This window comes from Artemia franciscana, chromosome 11 (assembly GCF_032884065.1).
Source record: "Artemia franciscana chromosome 11, ASM3288406v1, whole genome shotgun sequence".
Classification (NCBI taxonomy): Eukaryota; Metazoa; Arthropoda; class Branchiopoda; order Anostraca; family Artemiidae; genus Artemia; species Artemia franciscana.
In genome coordinates this window covers 12,569,010-12,584,943 of record NC_088873.1, presented here as the reverse complement: position 1 = coordinate 12,584,943, position 15,934 = coordinate 12,569,010, and the positions used below count along the sequence as shown (strand labels likewise).

The window sequence follows — 15,934 nt, the reverse complement described above, 5'->3', positions numbered from 1 at the left end:
TTTTGCTGGTTTGGTCGATTTGGAAGATCAGGAAAATTTTGAAAGAAATACAATTTCTAAAGGCGATTTTGTTGTTGCAAAGTTAGCTGGGAAAAGGAATGAGAAATATTTTGTTGCAGGAGTAATAGACTTAGATGAAAGTCATTTACAAATTAACCAGTTCCAGTGAAAGCCTCTGAGACTGCTTTTCAAATGGATCATCCGTGATTTGAAATTGATTTCTCAATATTTAATTTTGAATAGTTGATACTTACTAAGGAACAAGTAGTAGATGTGGTCCTGTTTGCTTTTGTACTTATTTATGAAAGTAGTCGAAGGTAAAACATAGAGTGGTCAAAGATACATCACCTATATGGTACCTCTGACTAGTTCACGAACGTTTTTATGACCTTTATTTGCTCTAAAAAAATTAACACAACATATGTTCCAGATATTAAACACGTGTTTTAAGAACTAAAGTTTGTCATGAATCTAATAAATAATTTCATAATGACATACAGTTTTCATAAAAACACTTTTTTTTTAAAGTGGTCAAAGGTACAAAACTCTCCCCTAACGTTAAAGATATTTCAAGATTAATTATGTCGTTGCAAAAGATAGTCAACCATACTGGACGATATATTTCTAAAAAAAATTTATACCTATAAATATGTAAGGTTAATGGTGTTAAAGTTAATGGCGTCATTGCAAAAGCTAGTCAACCATACTGGATGATAAATTTCTAAAAATATTTTATCCCTATGAATATATTAAATAAAAAAAACTAGTTTTTTTTAACTGAAAGCAAGGAGCGACATTGAAACTTAAAACGAACAGAAATTACTCCGTATATGAAATAAGTTGTCCCCTCCGCAATCCCTCGCTCTATACGCTAAAGTTTTCAATTGTTTTAAAAAGTAGAATTGTGGCAAAGAGTCAAACTTTAGAGTAAAGAGCGGGGGATTGCGGAGGGGACAACTTATTTCATATACGGAGTAATTTCTGTTCGTTTTAAGTTTCAGTGTCGCTCCTGACTTTCAGTTAAAAAGACTTGTTTTTTTTATTTAATTTCTGAACGTTTTTGAATTAATGCATGTTTGATTTTGGCTCTCCGCACATAAATTATTAAAATGAAATTTGCATATTAATTCTTTTTTTGGCTAAATGGCTTTCTATTAGTTTTGATCAGATGATTTTGAGAAATAAGGGGTGGGGAAGGAGGCCTAGTTGCCCTCCAATTTTTCGGTTACTTAAAAAAGCAACTAGAACTTTTAATTTTCAACGAACGTTTTTGTTAGTAAAAAATATACGAAACTTAAGAATTCACTTACGAAACAAACTTTTATATTCTTATATTTTTATTATGTATATGAGGGGGTTTGTTTTTTAATTCTTTAAGAATGACCCTTGAATCAGAAATGCCGTAGAATAAATAGTTGAAATTACTAAAAATACTTTAGCATAAAGAGCGAGGTATTTACCTACTCCTAAATATCTCGCTCTTTATGCTAAAGTATTTTTAGAACCCCTCATATGCGTAATAATCTCTTTTCGTTTTAAGTTGTAATGTTAATCCTTACTTTCAATTGGAAAAACTTGTTCATGTTTATTTTTTCATTGTTTTTTTTTTATAGTAATGCTAGAAAATCCTGCGCCCTTTTCATCGAATTTTTCTTCCCCCATGACATATTTCTCCAAGGAAAGATCCTCCCACATGGCCCCCTCCCCTCATCCCCACCCCAAACCAAAATAAATCCACCTGAAAACGTCTGTACACTTCCCAATAACCATTACTGTACGTAAACAATGGTTAAAGTATGTAACTTGCAGCCCCTCCCCCTGGGACTGTGGGGGAGTAAGTCATCCCCAAAGACATAGTTTTACGGTTTTCGACTATGTGGAACAAAATGGCTATCTCAAAATTTTGATCCGTTGGCTTTGGGAAAAAATGAGCGTGGGAAGGGGCCTAGGTGCCCTCCAATTGTTTTGGTTACTTAAAAAGGGCACTAGAACTTTTCATTTCCGTCAGAATGAGCCCTCTTGCGATATTCTAGGACCATTTGGTCGATACGATGACCCCCTGGGAAAAAAAAACAAAAAAATAAACACGCACCCGTGATCTGTCTTCTGGCAAAAAATACGAAATTCCACATTTTTGTAGATATGAGCTTGAAATTTTTTCTATGGGGTTCTCTGATACGCTGAATGCGATGGTGTGATTTTCGTTAACTTGATATGATGTTTCAACCCCTAATGACTTTTAGGGGTTGTTTCGTCCTATTTTCCAAAATAAGGCAAATTTTCTCAGGCTCGTAACTTTTGATAACAAAAACTAAATTTGATGAAACTTATATATTTAAAATCAGAATAAAAATCCGATTCTTTTCATGCATCTTTTAGCATCAAAATTCCGTTTTTTAAAGTTTCGTTTACTATTGAGCCGGTTCGCTAATTACTACAGTTCGTAACCACGAACTGTTTGATAAGGTTAATGGTGTCGCTACAAAAGCTAGTCAACCATGCTGGATAATAAATTTTTAAAATAATATATGCCTATAAATGTATAAGGTTAATGGGGTTCTAAGGTTAATGGTGTCGCTGCAAAAGCTAGTCAACCCAACTGGGTGATAAATTTCTAAAAACGATTTATGCCTATAAATATATAAGGTTGTTGGTGTTCTAACGTTAATGGTGTCCCTGCAAAAGCTAGTCAACAATGCTGGATAATAAATTTTTAAAATAATATATGCCTATAAATGTATAAGGTTAATGGGGTTCTAAGGTTAATGGTGTCGCTGCAAAAGCTAGTCAACCCAACTGGGTGATAAATTTCTAAAAACGATTTATGCCTATAAATATATAAGGTTGTTGGTGTTCTAACGTTAATGGTGTCGCTGCAAAAGCTAGTCAACCATGCTGGATAATAAATTTTTAAAATAATATATGCCTATAAATATATAAGGTTAATGGGGTTCTAAGGTTAATGGTGTTGCTGCAAAAGCTAGTCAACCCAACTGGGTGATAAATTTCTAAAAACGATTTATGCCTATAAATATATAAGGTTGTTGGTGTTCTAACGTTAATGGTGTCGCTGCAAAAGCTAGTCAACCATGCTGGATAATAAATTTTTAAAATAATATATGCCTATAAATGTATAAGGTTAATGGGGTTCTAAGGTTAATGGTGTCGCTGCAAAAGCTAGTCAACCCAACTGGGTGATAAATTTCTAAAAACGATTTATGCCTATAAATATATAAGATTGTTGGTGTTCTAACATTAATGGTGTCGCTTAAAAAGCTAGTCAACCATGCTGGATAATAAATTTTTAAAATAATATATGCCTATCTATATATATAAAAATAAGTTGTCTGTGTGTGGATCTGTGGATCAGGTGACGTCACCTGAAAAAACTGGATCAGGTGACTTCAAAACTGAAAAAACTAAAAAAAGGCAAAAACTACAAAAAAAAACTAAAAACTAATAAAAAAAATAAAAAAGCTAAAAAACTAAAAAAACTAAAAAAATGCAAAAACTACAAAAAAAACTAAAAACTAATAAAAAAGCTAAAAAACTAAAAAAACTAAAAAAAGGCAAAAACACAAAAAAAACTAAAAACTAATAAAAAAAATAAAAAAGCTAAAAAACTAAAAAAACTAAAAAAACTAAAAAAAGGTAAAAAACTAAAAAAACTAACTACAAAAAAAACTAAAAACTAATAAAAAAAATAAAAAAGCTAAAAAACTAAAAAACTAAAAAAAGGCAAAAACTACAAAAAAAACTAAAAACTAATAAAAAAGCTAAAAAACTAAAAAAACTAAAAAAAGGCAAAAACTACAAAAAAAACTAAAAACTAATAAAAAAAATAAAAAAGCTAAAAAACTAAAAAAAACTAAAAAAACTAAAAAAAGGTAAAAAACTAAAAAAACTAAAAACTAAAAAAAACTAAAAAAAGGAAAAAACTGAAAAATAAGCTAAAATAAAGGTAAAAACCAATAAAAAACTAAAAAAAAACTGAAAAATCTAAAAAAAGGCAAAAACTACAAAAAAAAACTAAAAACTAATAAAAAAAGTAAAAAAGCTAAAAAACTAAAAAAACTAAAAAAACTAAAAAAAGGTAAAAAACTAAAAAAAATAAAAAATAAAAAAAAACTAAAAAAAGGAAAAAACTGAAAAATAAGCTAAAATAAAGGTAAAAACCAATAAAAAACTAAAAAGAAAAAAAGGAAAAAACTAAAAAAATTTTCATCTAAAAAACTAAAAAAAACTAAAAAAGGTAAAAACTACAAAAAAAACTAAAAACTAATAAAAAAGCTAAAAAACTAAAAAAACTAAAAAAAGGCAAAAACTACAAAAAAAACTAAAAACTAATAAAAAAAAAAAAAGCTAAAAAACTAAAAAAAAAACTAAAAAAACTAAAAAGAGGTAAAAAACTAAAAAAACTAAAAAATAAAAAAAATTAAAAAAAGGAAAAAACTGAAAAATAAGCTAAAATAAAGGTAAAAACCAATAAAAAACTAAAAAAAAACTGAAAAAACTAAAAAAAGGCAAAAACTACAAAAAAAAACTAAAAACTAATAAAAAAAGTAAAAAAGATAAAAAACTAAAAAAACTAAAAAAACTAAAAAAAGGTAAAAAAATAAAAAAAATAAAAAATAAAAAAAAAACTAAAAAAAAGGAAAAAACTGAAAAATAAGCTAAAATAAAGGTAAAAACCAATAAAAAACTAAAAAGAAAAAAAGGAAAAAAACTAAAAAAAAATTTCATCTAAAAAACTAAAAATAACTAAAAAAGGTAAAAACTAAAAGAACTAAATAAGAAAAAAATAAATGACGACACTCAAAGAGAAAGCGACCAGGACAAAAGGAATGTTCGATTAGCAATCAACAAAGCACCGGGACACAGGGAGTATAAATGACGACCAGGACATAAGTAAAAAAAAAACTAACAAAACTAAAAAGAAGGTAAAAACTACAAAAAAACTAAAAAGAAAAAAAAACTAAAAACTAATAAAAAAACTAAAAAATCTAAAAATCTAAATAAACTAAAAAAGAAAAAAAAGGGAAAAAAATAAAGGAGAAAAACAAAACTAAAAAACGAATGTATATACATACCGGGACACCGGGATACAAATGACGACCGGGACACAGGGAATATAAATGACGACCGGGACACAGGGACACAACTACAACGGGGACACCGGGGGAAACAGGGGGATATAAATGACGACCGGGACACCGGGACAGGGAATGGTCGATTAGCAATCACCATCAACAAAGCTCAAGGGCAATCATTAGAATCATGAGGTATAGATCTGAATACAGATTGTTTTCCCATGGACCATTATATGTTGCATGTTCAAGAGTCGGTAAACCTGACAATCTATTTATATGCAAAGACAATGGGACAGCAAAGAATGTTGTATATTCGCAAGTTTTACGTAGTTAAAACCATATATATATATATATATATATATATATATATATATATATATATATATATATATATATATATATATATGTATATATATCTATATTCACAGGTGGGACATAGGGACACAACTACAATGGCGCGTAACTATTATGGCGCGTAACGACTTACGCGCGCGGGGGGGCTTGGGGGGGGCGCGAAGCGCCCCCACCAACTAGGTGTTGGGGTGGCGCGAAGCGCCACCCCAACAGCTAGTAAATATACAAGGTTAATGGTGTCGCTACAAAAGCTAGTCAACCATGCTGGATAATAAATTTTTAAAATAATATATGCCTATAAATGTATAAGGTTAATGGGGTTCTAAGGTTAATGGTGTCGTTGCAAAAGCTAGTCAACCCAACTGGGTGATAAATTTCTAAAAACGATTTATGCCTATAAATATATAAGGTTGTTGGTGTTCTAACGTTAATGGTGTCGCTGCAAAAGCTAGTCAACCATGCTGGATAATAAATTTTTAAAATAATATATGCCTATATATATATAAGGTTAATGGTATCGCTACAAAAGCTAGACAACCATGCTGGATAATAAATTTTTAAAATAATATATGCCTATAAATGTATAAGGTTAATGGGGTTCTAAGGTTAATGGTGTCGCTGCAAAAGCTAGTCAACCCAACTGGGTGATAAATTTCTAAAAACGATTTATGCCTATAAATATATAAGGTTGTTGGTGTTCTAACGTTAATGGTGTCGCTGCAAAAGCTAGTCAACCATGCTGGATAATAAATTTTTAAAATAATATATGCCTATAAATGTATAAGGTTAATGGGGTTTTAAGGTTAATGGTGTCGCTGCAAAAGCTAATCAACCCAACTGGGTGATAAATTTTTAAAAACGATTTATGCCTATAAATATATAAGGTTGTTGGTGTTCTAACGTTAATGGTGTCGCTGCAGAAGCTAGTTAACCATGCTGGATAATAAATTTTTAAAATAATATATGCCTATAAATATATATGGTTAATGGTGTCGCTACAAAAGCTAGTCAACCATGCTGGATAATAAATTTTTAAAATAATATATGCCTATAAATGTATAAGGTTAATGGGGTTCTAAGGATAATGGTGTCGCTGCAAAAGCTAGTCAACCCAACTGGGTGATAAATTTCTAAAAACGATTTATGCCTATAAATATATAAGGTTGTTGGTGTTCTAACGTTAATGGTGTCGCTGCAAAAGCTAGTCAACCATGCTGGATAATAAATTTTTAAAATAATATATGCCTATAAATATATAAGGTTAATGGTGTCGCTACAAAAGCTAGTCAACCATGCTGGATAATAAATTTTTAAAATAATATATGCCTATAAATGTATAAGGTTAATGGGGTTCTAAGGTTAATGGTGTCGCTGCAAAAGCTAGTCAACCCAACTGGGTGATAAATTTCTAAAAACGATTTATGCCTATAAATATATAAGGTTGTTGGTGTTCCAACGTTAATGGTGTCTAACCATGCTGGATAATAAATCTAACCATGCTGGATAATAAATTTTTAAAATAATATATGCCTATAAATGTATAAGGTTAATGAGGTTCTAAGGTTAATGGTGTCGCTGCAAAAGCTAGTCAACCCAACTGGGCGATAAATTTCTAAAAACGATTTATGCTTATAAATATATAAGGTTGTTTGTGTTCTAACGTTAATGGTGTCTAACCATGCTGGATAATAAATCTAACCATGCTGGATAATAAATTTTTAAAATAATATATGCCTATAAATGTATAAGGTTAATGGGGTTCTAAGGTTAATGGTGTCGCTGCAAAAGCTAGTCAACCCAACTGGGCGATAAATTTCTAAAAACGATTTATGCTTATAAATATATAAGGTTGTTGGTGTTCTAACGTTAATGGTGTCTAACCATGCTGGATAATAAATCTAACCATGCTGGATAATAAATTTTTAAAATAATATATGCCTATAAATGTATAAGGTAAATGGGGTTCTAAGGTTAATGGTGTCGCTGCAAAAGCTAGTCAACCCAACTGGGCGATAAATTTCTAAAAACGATTTATGCTTATAAATATATAAGGTTGTTTGTGTTCTAACGTTAATGGTGTCTAACCATGCTGGATAATAAATCTAACCATGCTGGATAATAAATTTTTAAAATAATATATGCCTATAAATGTATAAGGTTAATGGGGTTCTAAGGTTAATGGTGTCGCTGCAAAAGCTAGTAAACAATACTGGATGATAAATGTCTAAATATAATTTATTTCTATAAATATATAAGATTAATGGCGTAACTGCAAAAGCTAGTCAACCATACTGGATGATAAATTTTTAAGAATATTTTATGCCTATAAATATATAAGGTTAATAGTGTTCTAAGGTTAATAGTGTCGCTGCAAAAGCTAATAAGCCATACTGGATGATAAATGTGTCTAAAAATAATTTATGTCTATAAATATATAAGGTTAATAGTGTTCTAAGGTTAATGATGTAACTGCAAAAGCTAGTCAACCATATTGGATGATAAACTCCTAAAAATGTTTTATGCCTATAAATATATAAGGTTAATAGTGTGCTAAGATTAATGGTGTCGCTGCAAAAGCTAGTCAACCATACTGGGTGATAAATATCTAAAAATAATTTATACCTATAAATATATAAAGTTAATGGTGTTCTAAGGTTAATGGTGCCATTGCAAAAGCTAGTCCACCATATTGGATGATCAATATATATAAATAGTTAATGCTTACGAATACATAAGGCTAATGGTGCCGTTGCGAAAACTAGTCCGCTCTAGGGGATGATTAATTTCTAAAAATAATTACGCTTATAAATATATACGGTCAATGGTGTCGTTGCGAAAGCTAGTCCACAATACTGGATGATTTATATCTAAAAATAATGAATAGCTGTAAATATCTAAGATTAATGGTGTTCTAGGGGTTAATGGTGTCGTTGCAAAAGCTAGTACACAATGTTGGCTGATTAAACTCTAAAAATATCTATGGCTATAAATATACGCAAGTATATCATGATTCTATTCTGAAGTACGTCTTTGAAAAATTGAGGAGTTCCTTGACTTTGTACAAGGGAACCTCGAGAGAAAACCTTTTCCGTTAAATTAATAATTTAGTTATTTCAAAATTGCACAAAATTATTATCATCATACCAAAAATTAAAGGCAGTATCTCTTAGAACCCAATTCCCCAAGACAAAAATGAGTTACAAAGTAAAAATATTCTTCTAGTGAATCCTTGACTAATGGTTGAATTTGTCAAAGGTATATTTACTACGTAAAAAGTAGATCGACTGAATTATTCAACTTTTTTTTATAGAGCTCCAGTTTTGTTTGTGTCCCGGCACTCGGCATGCGGCAGGATTGTACAGATTAGATCCTCAACTTGCGCATCAGAATGATTATTGTGTTATTGTATAGTTTTAAGTAATGAGGTGGCAAATCAGTAATTTCAGTCAAATAGAGAAATTCTGGCGTGAATTCAATTCCCTCTTTTTGCTTATACTTCACAGTCATACATTTTACAGGATTTGTATTCTCCTGAGATCCGTTGTAATTTTCGCTGTTGCTTCACTTATAACCACATATTTCGTTTTCGGCAGGATCGTCGCTGTCGCTTGTTTTCTAACCGCAAATATCGCTGTTCAGTTTCGTTCATCATTACGTCAGACACTTTGTGCATACCTTTTGCTTTAGCTGTTTGGCTTCATTCATCATCTTATTTAATTTGCACATGACGTCAGAGATACCAAAAATCTTCTTGTTCTATTCCCTATTCGGGAAGAGAGTCCTATTCCGCTAGAAAAACAGGACACTAAACCTTATATAGATTTGTCCATGTACCCATTTAGAGGTGGTTCAACTCTGGCTGAACTTACAGAGTCACGCCACTGAGCCCTATTCCAAGCTAAATAACCAGCGACACAAGGACTTATAGTGTGCTAATCAATCGGTTAAGAAGGCTCAAAAACATATATAGTGCATTTGAAGATCTCCTCTGAAGATTATTTGTTACTACAGAGCGACTTAATCTTTAATTTTCCATCTAAGGAGGTGTCCTGCAGTCTCTAAATTGTCTTTTCTTTGAGGGGTGGAGGGCATTTACATTTTTAAAGAAACTTTAAGATCAATAAAAAAAAATATGAAATTCCAAATATAGATGGCATAACTATGTTTTGTAGAGGCTGTAAATTTTTTTTTTTATTAATCAGCAATGCCTTCATATGAGACAAACGGATCCTAACACTACGCCTCGTACGGCGTCCAAGAATATACCTCAGTTAGAGTAGATTCAATATTACAGAGACAATACTAATAAGCAAACAACTACAATGCAAACACATATACATCTCAGAGAGCTGCAGCAAATGGCTTCATTAAATTCTCATTTCAAATAGCCATTGGTTCTTGAAATTTGCGTTTTAGGCTTAGCAGTGGAGTTGAGCAAAAACCAACCCTTGTTTCTCACCAGAAAAGCCATGCTTCATTTAGGATTGGCTTCAAATCACCAACGAAACGCAACTACAGCAGAATTCACCTTATCATATAATCTACAAATGACCTCTTCAATCAAATACATTCTAGTTGATGGGAAAAATACAAAACTATCAAGACCTACTTTGCCAGTACACCTTAAGTCTAAAATCTAGTAGTCAAAGGTTTAAGACTTAGTAGATTGGTCTTAATAGACTTAGTAGATTGGTCTTAATAGACTTAGTAGATTGGTCTGAATAGCCTTAGTAGATTGGCCTTAATAGACTTAGTAGATTGGTCTTAATAGACTTGGTAGATTGGACTTAGTAGATTGGTCTTAAAAGACTTAATAGATTGGTCTTGATAGACTTAGCAGATTGGTCTTAATTGACTTAGTAGATTGGACTTAGTAGATTGGTCTTAATAGACTTAGTTGACTGGTCTGATTTCTCTTAGCAAATGTTCTCTCCTAAAATGAGCATCATCATGCACTACTGTTGTATGAGCGAAGAGTTGAACGAGGAACAAGAATAAAATTGTGCAGAAAAATGTCAAAAGAAAGTAAGTATAACTAGAATATACTGGAAGAATATACTAGAATATACTGGATTTTTGACGACTCGAATCAAAAATACTAAGGGAAGCCTCGAATTTTGTTCTAAATCTTAGTAGACAAGTGAACTAATGAGAACCTGCACACGTTCAATGTAACTGCTCGTATTTATTTTCTCGCTCTTAAATTTTATTTAAATTTGATACGTAACTATTTTACATAAAATTATAGGTTTCCAGAAAAAAAAAATGACAAATACCCAAGATAACTTAGCTTGATCCACCGTTTTTTTTTTTTTTAACAATAGGTTCCGTACCTACTTCATAACGTCAAATAATCGTTTTTAAACTATAATTGACTGCTAATTACCGAGGTTACTAATAATATGGGTTGACTATAAGGAAAAAGAAACAACTTAAAAATTTGTCCCTAAAAAAAACCCTCCCATTCCTCAAAACGAAAAATTTTCTCATAGAAACAAATAATACGAGAAGTAAAGCGCCTACGCTTATTTAGAAAGTATATATTGTATATGAATTTATAGACCCTAAGAAAATAAAACTAATAAGGTGTACCTGGGAGACAAAAGTGATTATCCAAATTCCATAGAAAATCATATTGCTGAAAATCCCTTCGAACACATTTCGCTGGCCATGAATTTTTCGGGCGTTGATCTCGTTAAATAAAGTCATCATCACGAACGTATTGAAAATCACAGTGAAATGTTGAGACGGGGGGTCATGGATGTCAGCTCCCCTTCCAGAGTCAATCCTCAATAAATGCTCCCCTAAAATAAATATGATTATGAACTGTAGTTAAAGTGTCAAGCAAAGAGTATGGGTAACTTATTATATATATATATATATATATATATATATATATATATATATATATATATATATATATATATATATATATATATATATATACATGCAGTTAGAAGAACAGCGGCGGCGTGTCAAAAATAAAAATGAAGAGCAAAGACACGTGGTTAGAAGACATGCGACACCGAGCATGTGAGCGGGTCAATGAGAATCAACCTGGACAGCGAGAACCAAAACGTGTCAAAAGTGATAGTGATGAGAATTGGGTTTGGGACTTAGACATGGAGAAGGTCATCAATGCCTACCATATCTTTGTTAAAAAAACAAAGGTTCGACGATATGCATTTCATAATGACGAAAGACAAGCCGAGGTAAAACGAACCAAACAAATTGAAAATGATAGCGATGATGATTGAGTTTTGGATTTTGACACGGATAAGGTCATCAATGCCTTCTATACCTTTTGAAAATCAAAAACATGCGTGAGTGAGAAGTTTAGATAAAGGGCGAGTCACACGAGGAACGAGAATTAAGTAGCGGAGAAATATGAAAAAATAAAGTAAATAGTTCAAAATACACTATTGTTTCGATGACCCGAATCAACAAAGATTAGGTAAATTTACACGTCAAATAAATTCAATATTCATTTTCAAGTTAAACAGGGCTCACACTACGTACGTAATTTTCTATGCTATGTGGTTATGCTACGTTATGTTAAAACATTTCACACTAAAACTACTCTTTTCGCACTAGGCTAACATAAAAATCAAGAAAATCCTCAAGATTAAAAAAAAACTGATAAATATCTGCTTGTTTCAGCTTTAAGCGAGCCACGCAACAAAATTAAAAAGAAATGTTTGATGAAACAGCGATATGAAAATTAAATAAGAGATTGATTCAATTAAATTAAATTTCCGAATTAAACGAAATGAAAATGAAATTTTAATGAACAGCAATTTTAATACATAACTTGGTCCATTTAAGTTCAAATATTAACAATAGTTTGGTCCACAAAGACAGCGACAACTTCATATGAAGCCTTCACTTTCTTAAACTATTCGGTGCCACATGGTTTTATTTACTATTTAATAAGTTTTTATATTTTATTAATTAATTGTTTTCATTTCTAAAATTACAAAACGATTACAACCGTTAGATTTTTTTTATTTAAAATTTTGCACCCCTAAATTTCTACTCCTTGGACAGGTGCCCCTTCTGTCCCCCTCCTAAAACGGCCTCTGCCGTAGCACAATCTGTGGGGTACAGGGCCCCTAGTATAATTACTACTTTTAGCTACTTTTATTCACTTACCAAGAAATAGCAAGCAGAAAATAATAGTCATTTGATAAACAGCTTGTCCAAGTATATTTTTCATCATGGTTCTAGATATCAACGGCTTTGTGCGTCCATAAGGTTTACGTGTAAGGAGATCAGCGGTGGGCATCTCAGTTGACAATGCCAAGGAAGCTAGTGTATCCATAATCAAGTTCACCCATAGCATCTGAACCGCCTATGAGCATGAAACAAAAAAATTGGGTATAAAAATCATTTCTTATTACAAGAACAAAATTTGATATAAAAATCATTTCTTATTACAAGAAAAAAAAGGGTATAAAAATCATTTTTTATTACAAGAAAGCGCTCCATATCCAGCTTTAAAGTAATTAGAAAGTATCAATACTAAAATTTAAATTAAAGCAACCAAAATTAAAAAACATCGTTCAGGTATAATCAAGATAAAAAACAATAGGTAATCATGGCATGATCAAAGAAGGCTTACAAAAGGCGACCTCTAAGTGAAATCACTTCTCATTTTATTTTTATAGATTTTGGTGCTTATGATATTGAATAATTAACATAATTGGAGTGAATAATCATAATCATACTAGTAGTATTAACGATCATAACGATCTGTAATACTAACGATCACAACAAGAATTATGAAAAAATTAGATGCATTTCCGACTGCAAAAAAGGGCAGACTATTTTGATGACATTGTGGTCGTCGCCAGAGACTGAACTAGCACTAAGAATAGCAACTTCCCCACCTATGAAACTGATTGCCTACCAAGCAAATAGAAGGCAGTAATTCCGGTAAATACTGAATATACAATGAAGCAAAATTATACATAGACTACATATAATTTCTAATTGCGATTTTGTTATTTCTATGAATATAAGTTTTAAACGAAGTTATAACTATAATTTTTAATTAATAACATTAGATATAATTTTTTACTGTGATCATTATCAGTAAAATAATATATATAATTAGTACTACTATATTTAAATTAGTGTTATAACTGTACATTAAGTATGCAAGATTTCCGATTTATCCTGGTAATGGTAAATATATAAAAAACTAGAAATGGATTTCACTTTTTTTTTTCAGTTCTCCATCATATCCGGAGGGCATTTCATGACATTTGAACTGTCTATAAAACAGAAAAAAGTTCGATATAACAATACCTAGTTATTTGCTAAAGAGATTACGTATCATGTTTTCAATCATTAGAAAGTATCCGTACAGCAGCTACAGCTTTAAAACCTCGTTCATGCGCATTCAAGAGAAGAAAAAGAAACAATCATAAACGAAGAGAAATCAATTAGGTAACAATAAAAAATTTCACTTATAACATGCCTATAAAAGTAAAAGGTAATATAGCATTCGTACAAGTAATGGCGGAGACCAAACTGCTTTTCCATCATACAAAAAACAGGAGATTAATGAGACTTTTCCGAAAGCATTTATTAAAAGAAAATCTAAGCGGGTATTTCAGCCATATGACCAACAACCACTTTAGAGAAATGAAGAAGAACTATAGCACAGAAACCAATAAAAATAAAATCAATATTTTTTTTTTTTTTTTGAGGTTATGTGCCAGAGCATGAGGGTGTATTGAAATTACCTTTAAAATGGTCTTCTTCAAATATGGAAAATCATTTTATTCTACATAATTTGCAACATATATAACAAGTAGCCAATCAGGTGAGATTATACAACGAACAGCTGAAGGCAATATTTCTCCAGAGTACTTTTATAATACAATCCAGTTCGTTTCCAATCATCACAATAGAGTATATACTGTTTTTTTTTTTCACGGCAAGGGAGTTCAGTTAAAACTTCCGTTAAGAACATTCTATGGTGTGTGTATGTGTGTGTGGGGGGGTTAATTTGTCTTCTTTTCTAACACGAGCAAGAAAAAACACAACCGATTTTCTTCCATTTTAGGCGTGTCATGTGACAGATTCTTTGCCTGGATTAGGATAGAATTTGATGTTAAAAAAAATCCTGCAAAATAGTTACGTAGTTATCATTATTTTCTAGAACGTCCTTTAATACATAAAAAGAAAAAAAGTTACTCAAATACTCTGAAACTAAAATCACAAAAAATCTATCAGCCTTCCCCCCCCCCCCCGTGCTTGAAACTATGCGTCCAGCTGTACTTACCTTAAGAGGTGAATCTTGAATAAAACATGCGCCAACAAAAGCGACAACAACAGCAACAACGTTGACAGTCAATTGAAATTGAAGAAATTTAGCAATTGAATCGTATACATTTCGTCCCCACATAACAGCTTTGACAATACTTGTGAAATTATCGTCAGTTAGTATAATATCAGAAGCTTCTTTGGCCACATCTGTACCAGCAATACCCTGAAATTTTGAATAGTTAAGTGCCATTACAGTTTTGTTTACGGTTTACAGTTACTTGTTTATAGTTTACAGTTACAGTTACTATAGTTTATTATATTTTATTATATTTATTATATTTTATATTTAGTTTATTATTATTACAGTTATTATAGTTTACAGTTACAGTTACAGTTACACTTTACAGTTTACTTGTTTACAGTTTGTCTTCCCTGAATTTCAGGGTAACTAATAAATAAACAATCTTTGGATAAAATTATATGTTGTTGCTATTGGAAAAAAAGTTAAAAATAAAATTTGTGACTACTTTTTTAATAATTTGAGAGCTAATTTATTTTCCATTGTTTTTGTTGTTTAGAAGCAGTTTCGTCGACAATTCTATGCAATTCATCTCTTTTAGGTCTAAACAACTTAAGATGCATATATGCGTTTTTTTTAATACTAAAATCCGACCTAGAGTACAGTACGGAGCTGAGCGCCAAGGAGTGACCTGGCTGCACAGTTGAGATCAATACTACTACACATTAAAAGATTATTTAGCTGCTAAACAAAATTTATCAGGTTATATATGAATAAAGAAATAAAATAAATAAACAATCCTTGGACACAATTATATGATGTTGCTGTTGAAAAAATAAATAAAAAAAAACAAAACTTTTGACTCCTTTTTCTAATAATTTGAGGGCTAACTTTTTTTCATTGTTTGTATTGTTTGGAAGCAGTTTCGTCGACAATTCTATGCAATTCATCTCTTTTAGGTCTAAACAACTTAAGATGCATATATGCGTTTTTTTAATACTAAAATCCGACCTAGAGTACAGTACGGAGCTGAGCGCCAAGGAGTGACCTGGCTGCACAGTTGAGATCAATACTACTACACATTAAAAGATTATTTAGCTGCTAAACAAAATTTATCAGGTTATATATGAATAAAGAAATAAAATAAATAAACAATCCTTGGACACAATTATATGATGTTGCTGTTGAAAAAATA

At 31.1% G+C, this 15,934-nt stretch overlaps 1 protein-coding gene across 1 annotated transcript in view; it reads right to left on the bottom strand.

Moving 5' to 3' along the window:
• The window catches only part of LOC136032553 (plasma membrane calcium-transporting ATPase 2-like), a 342,097-nt gene that overhangs the window by 41,181 nt on the left and 284,982 nt on the right, over nt 1-15,934 (bottom strand). The window contains exons 26-28 of the mRNA XM_065712822.1: nt 14,737-14,943; nt 12,597-12,795; nt 11,037-11,248 (exon numbers count right to left, since the gene is read on the bottom strand). Of these exons, the coding sequence (XP_065568894.1) occupies nt 11,037-11,248; nt 12,597-12,795; nt 14,737-14,943 (618 nt within the window). The remainder of the gene's footprint in view (nt 1-11,036; nt 11,249-12,596; nt 12,796-14,736; nt 14,944-15,934) is intronic.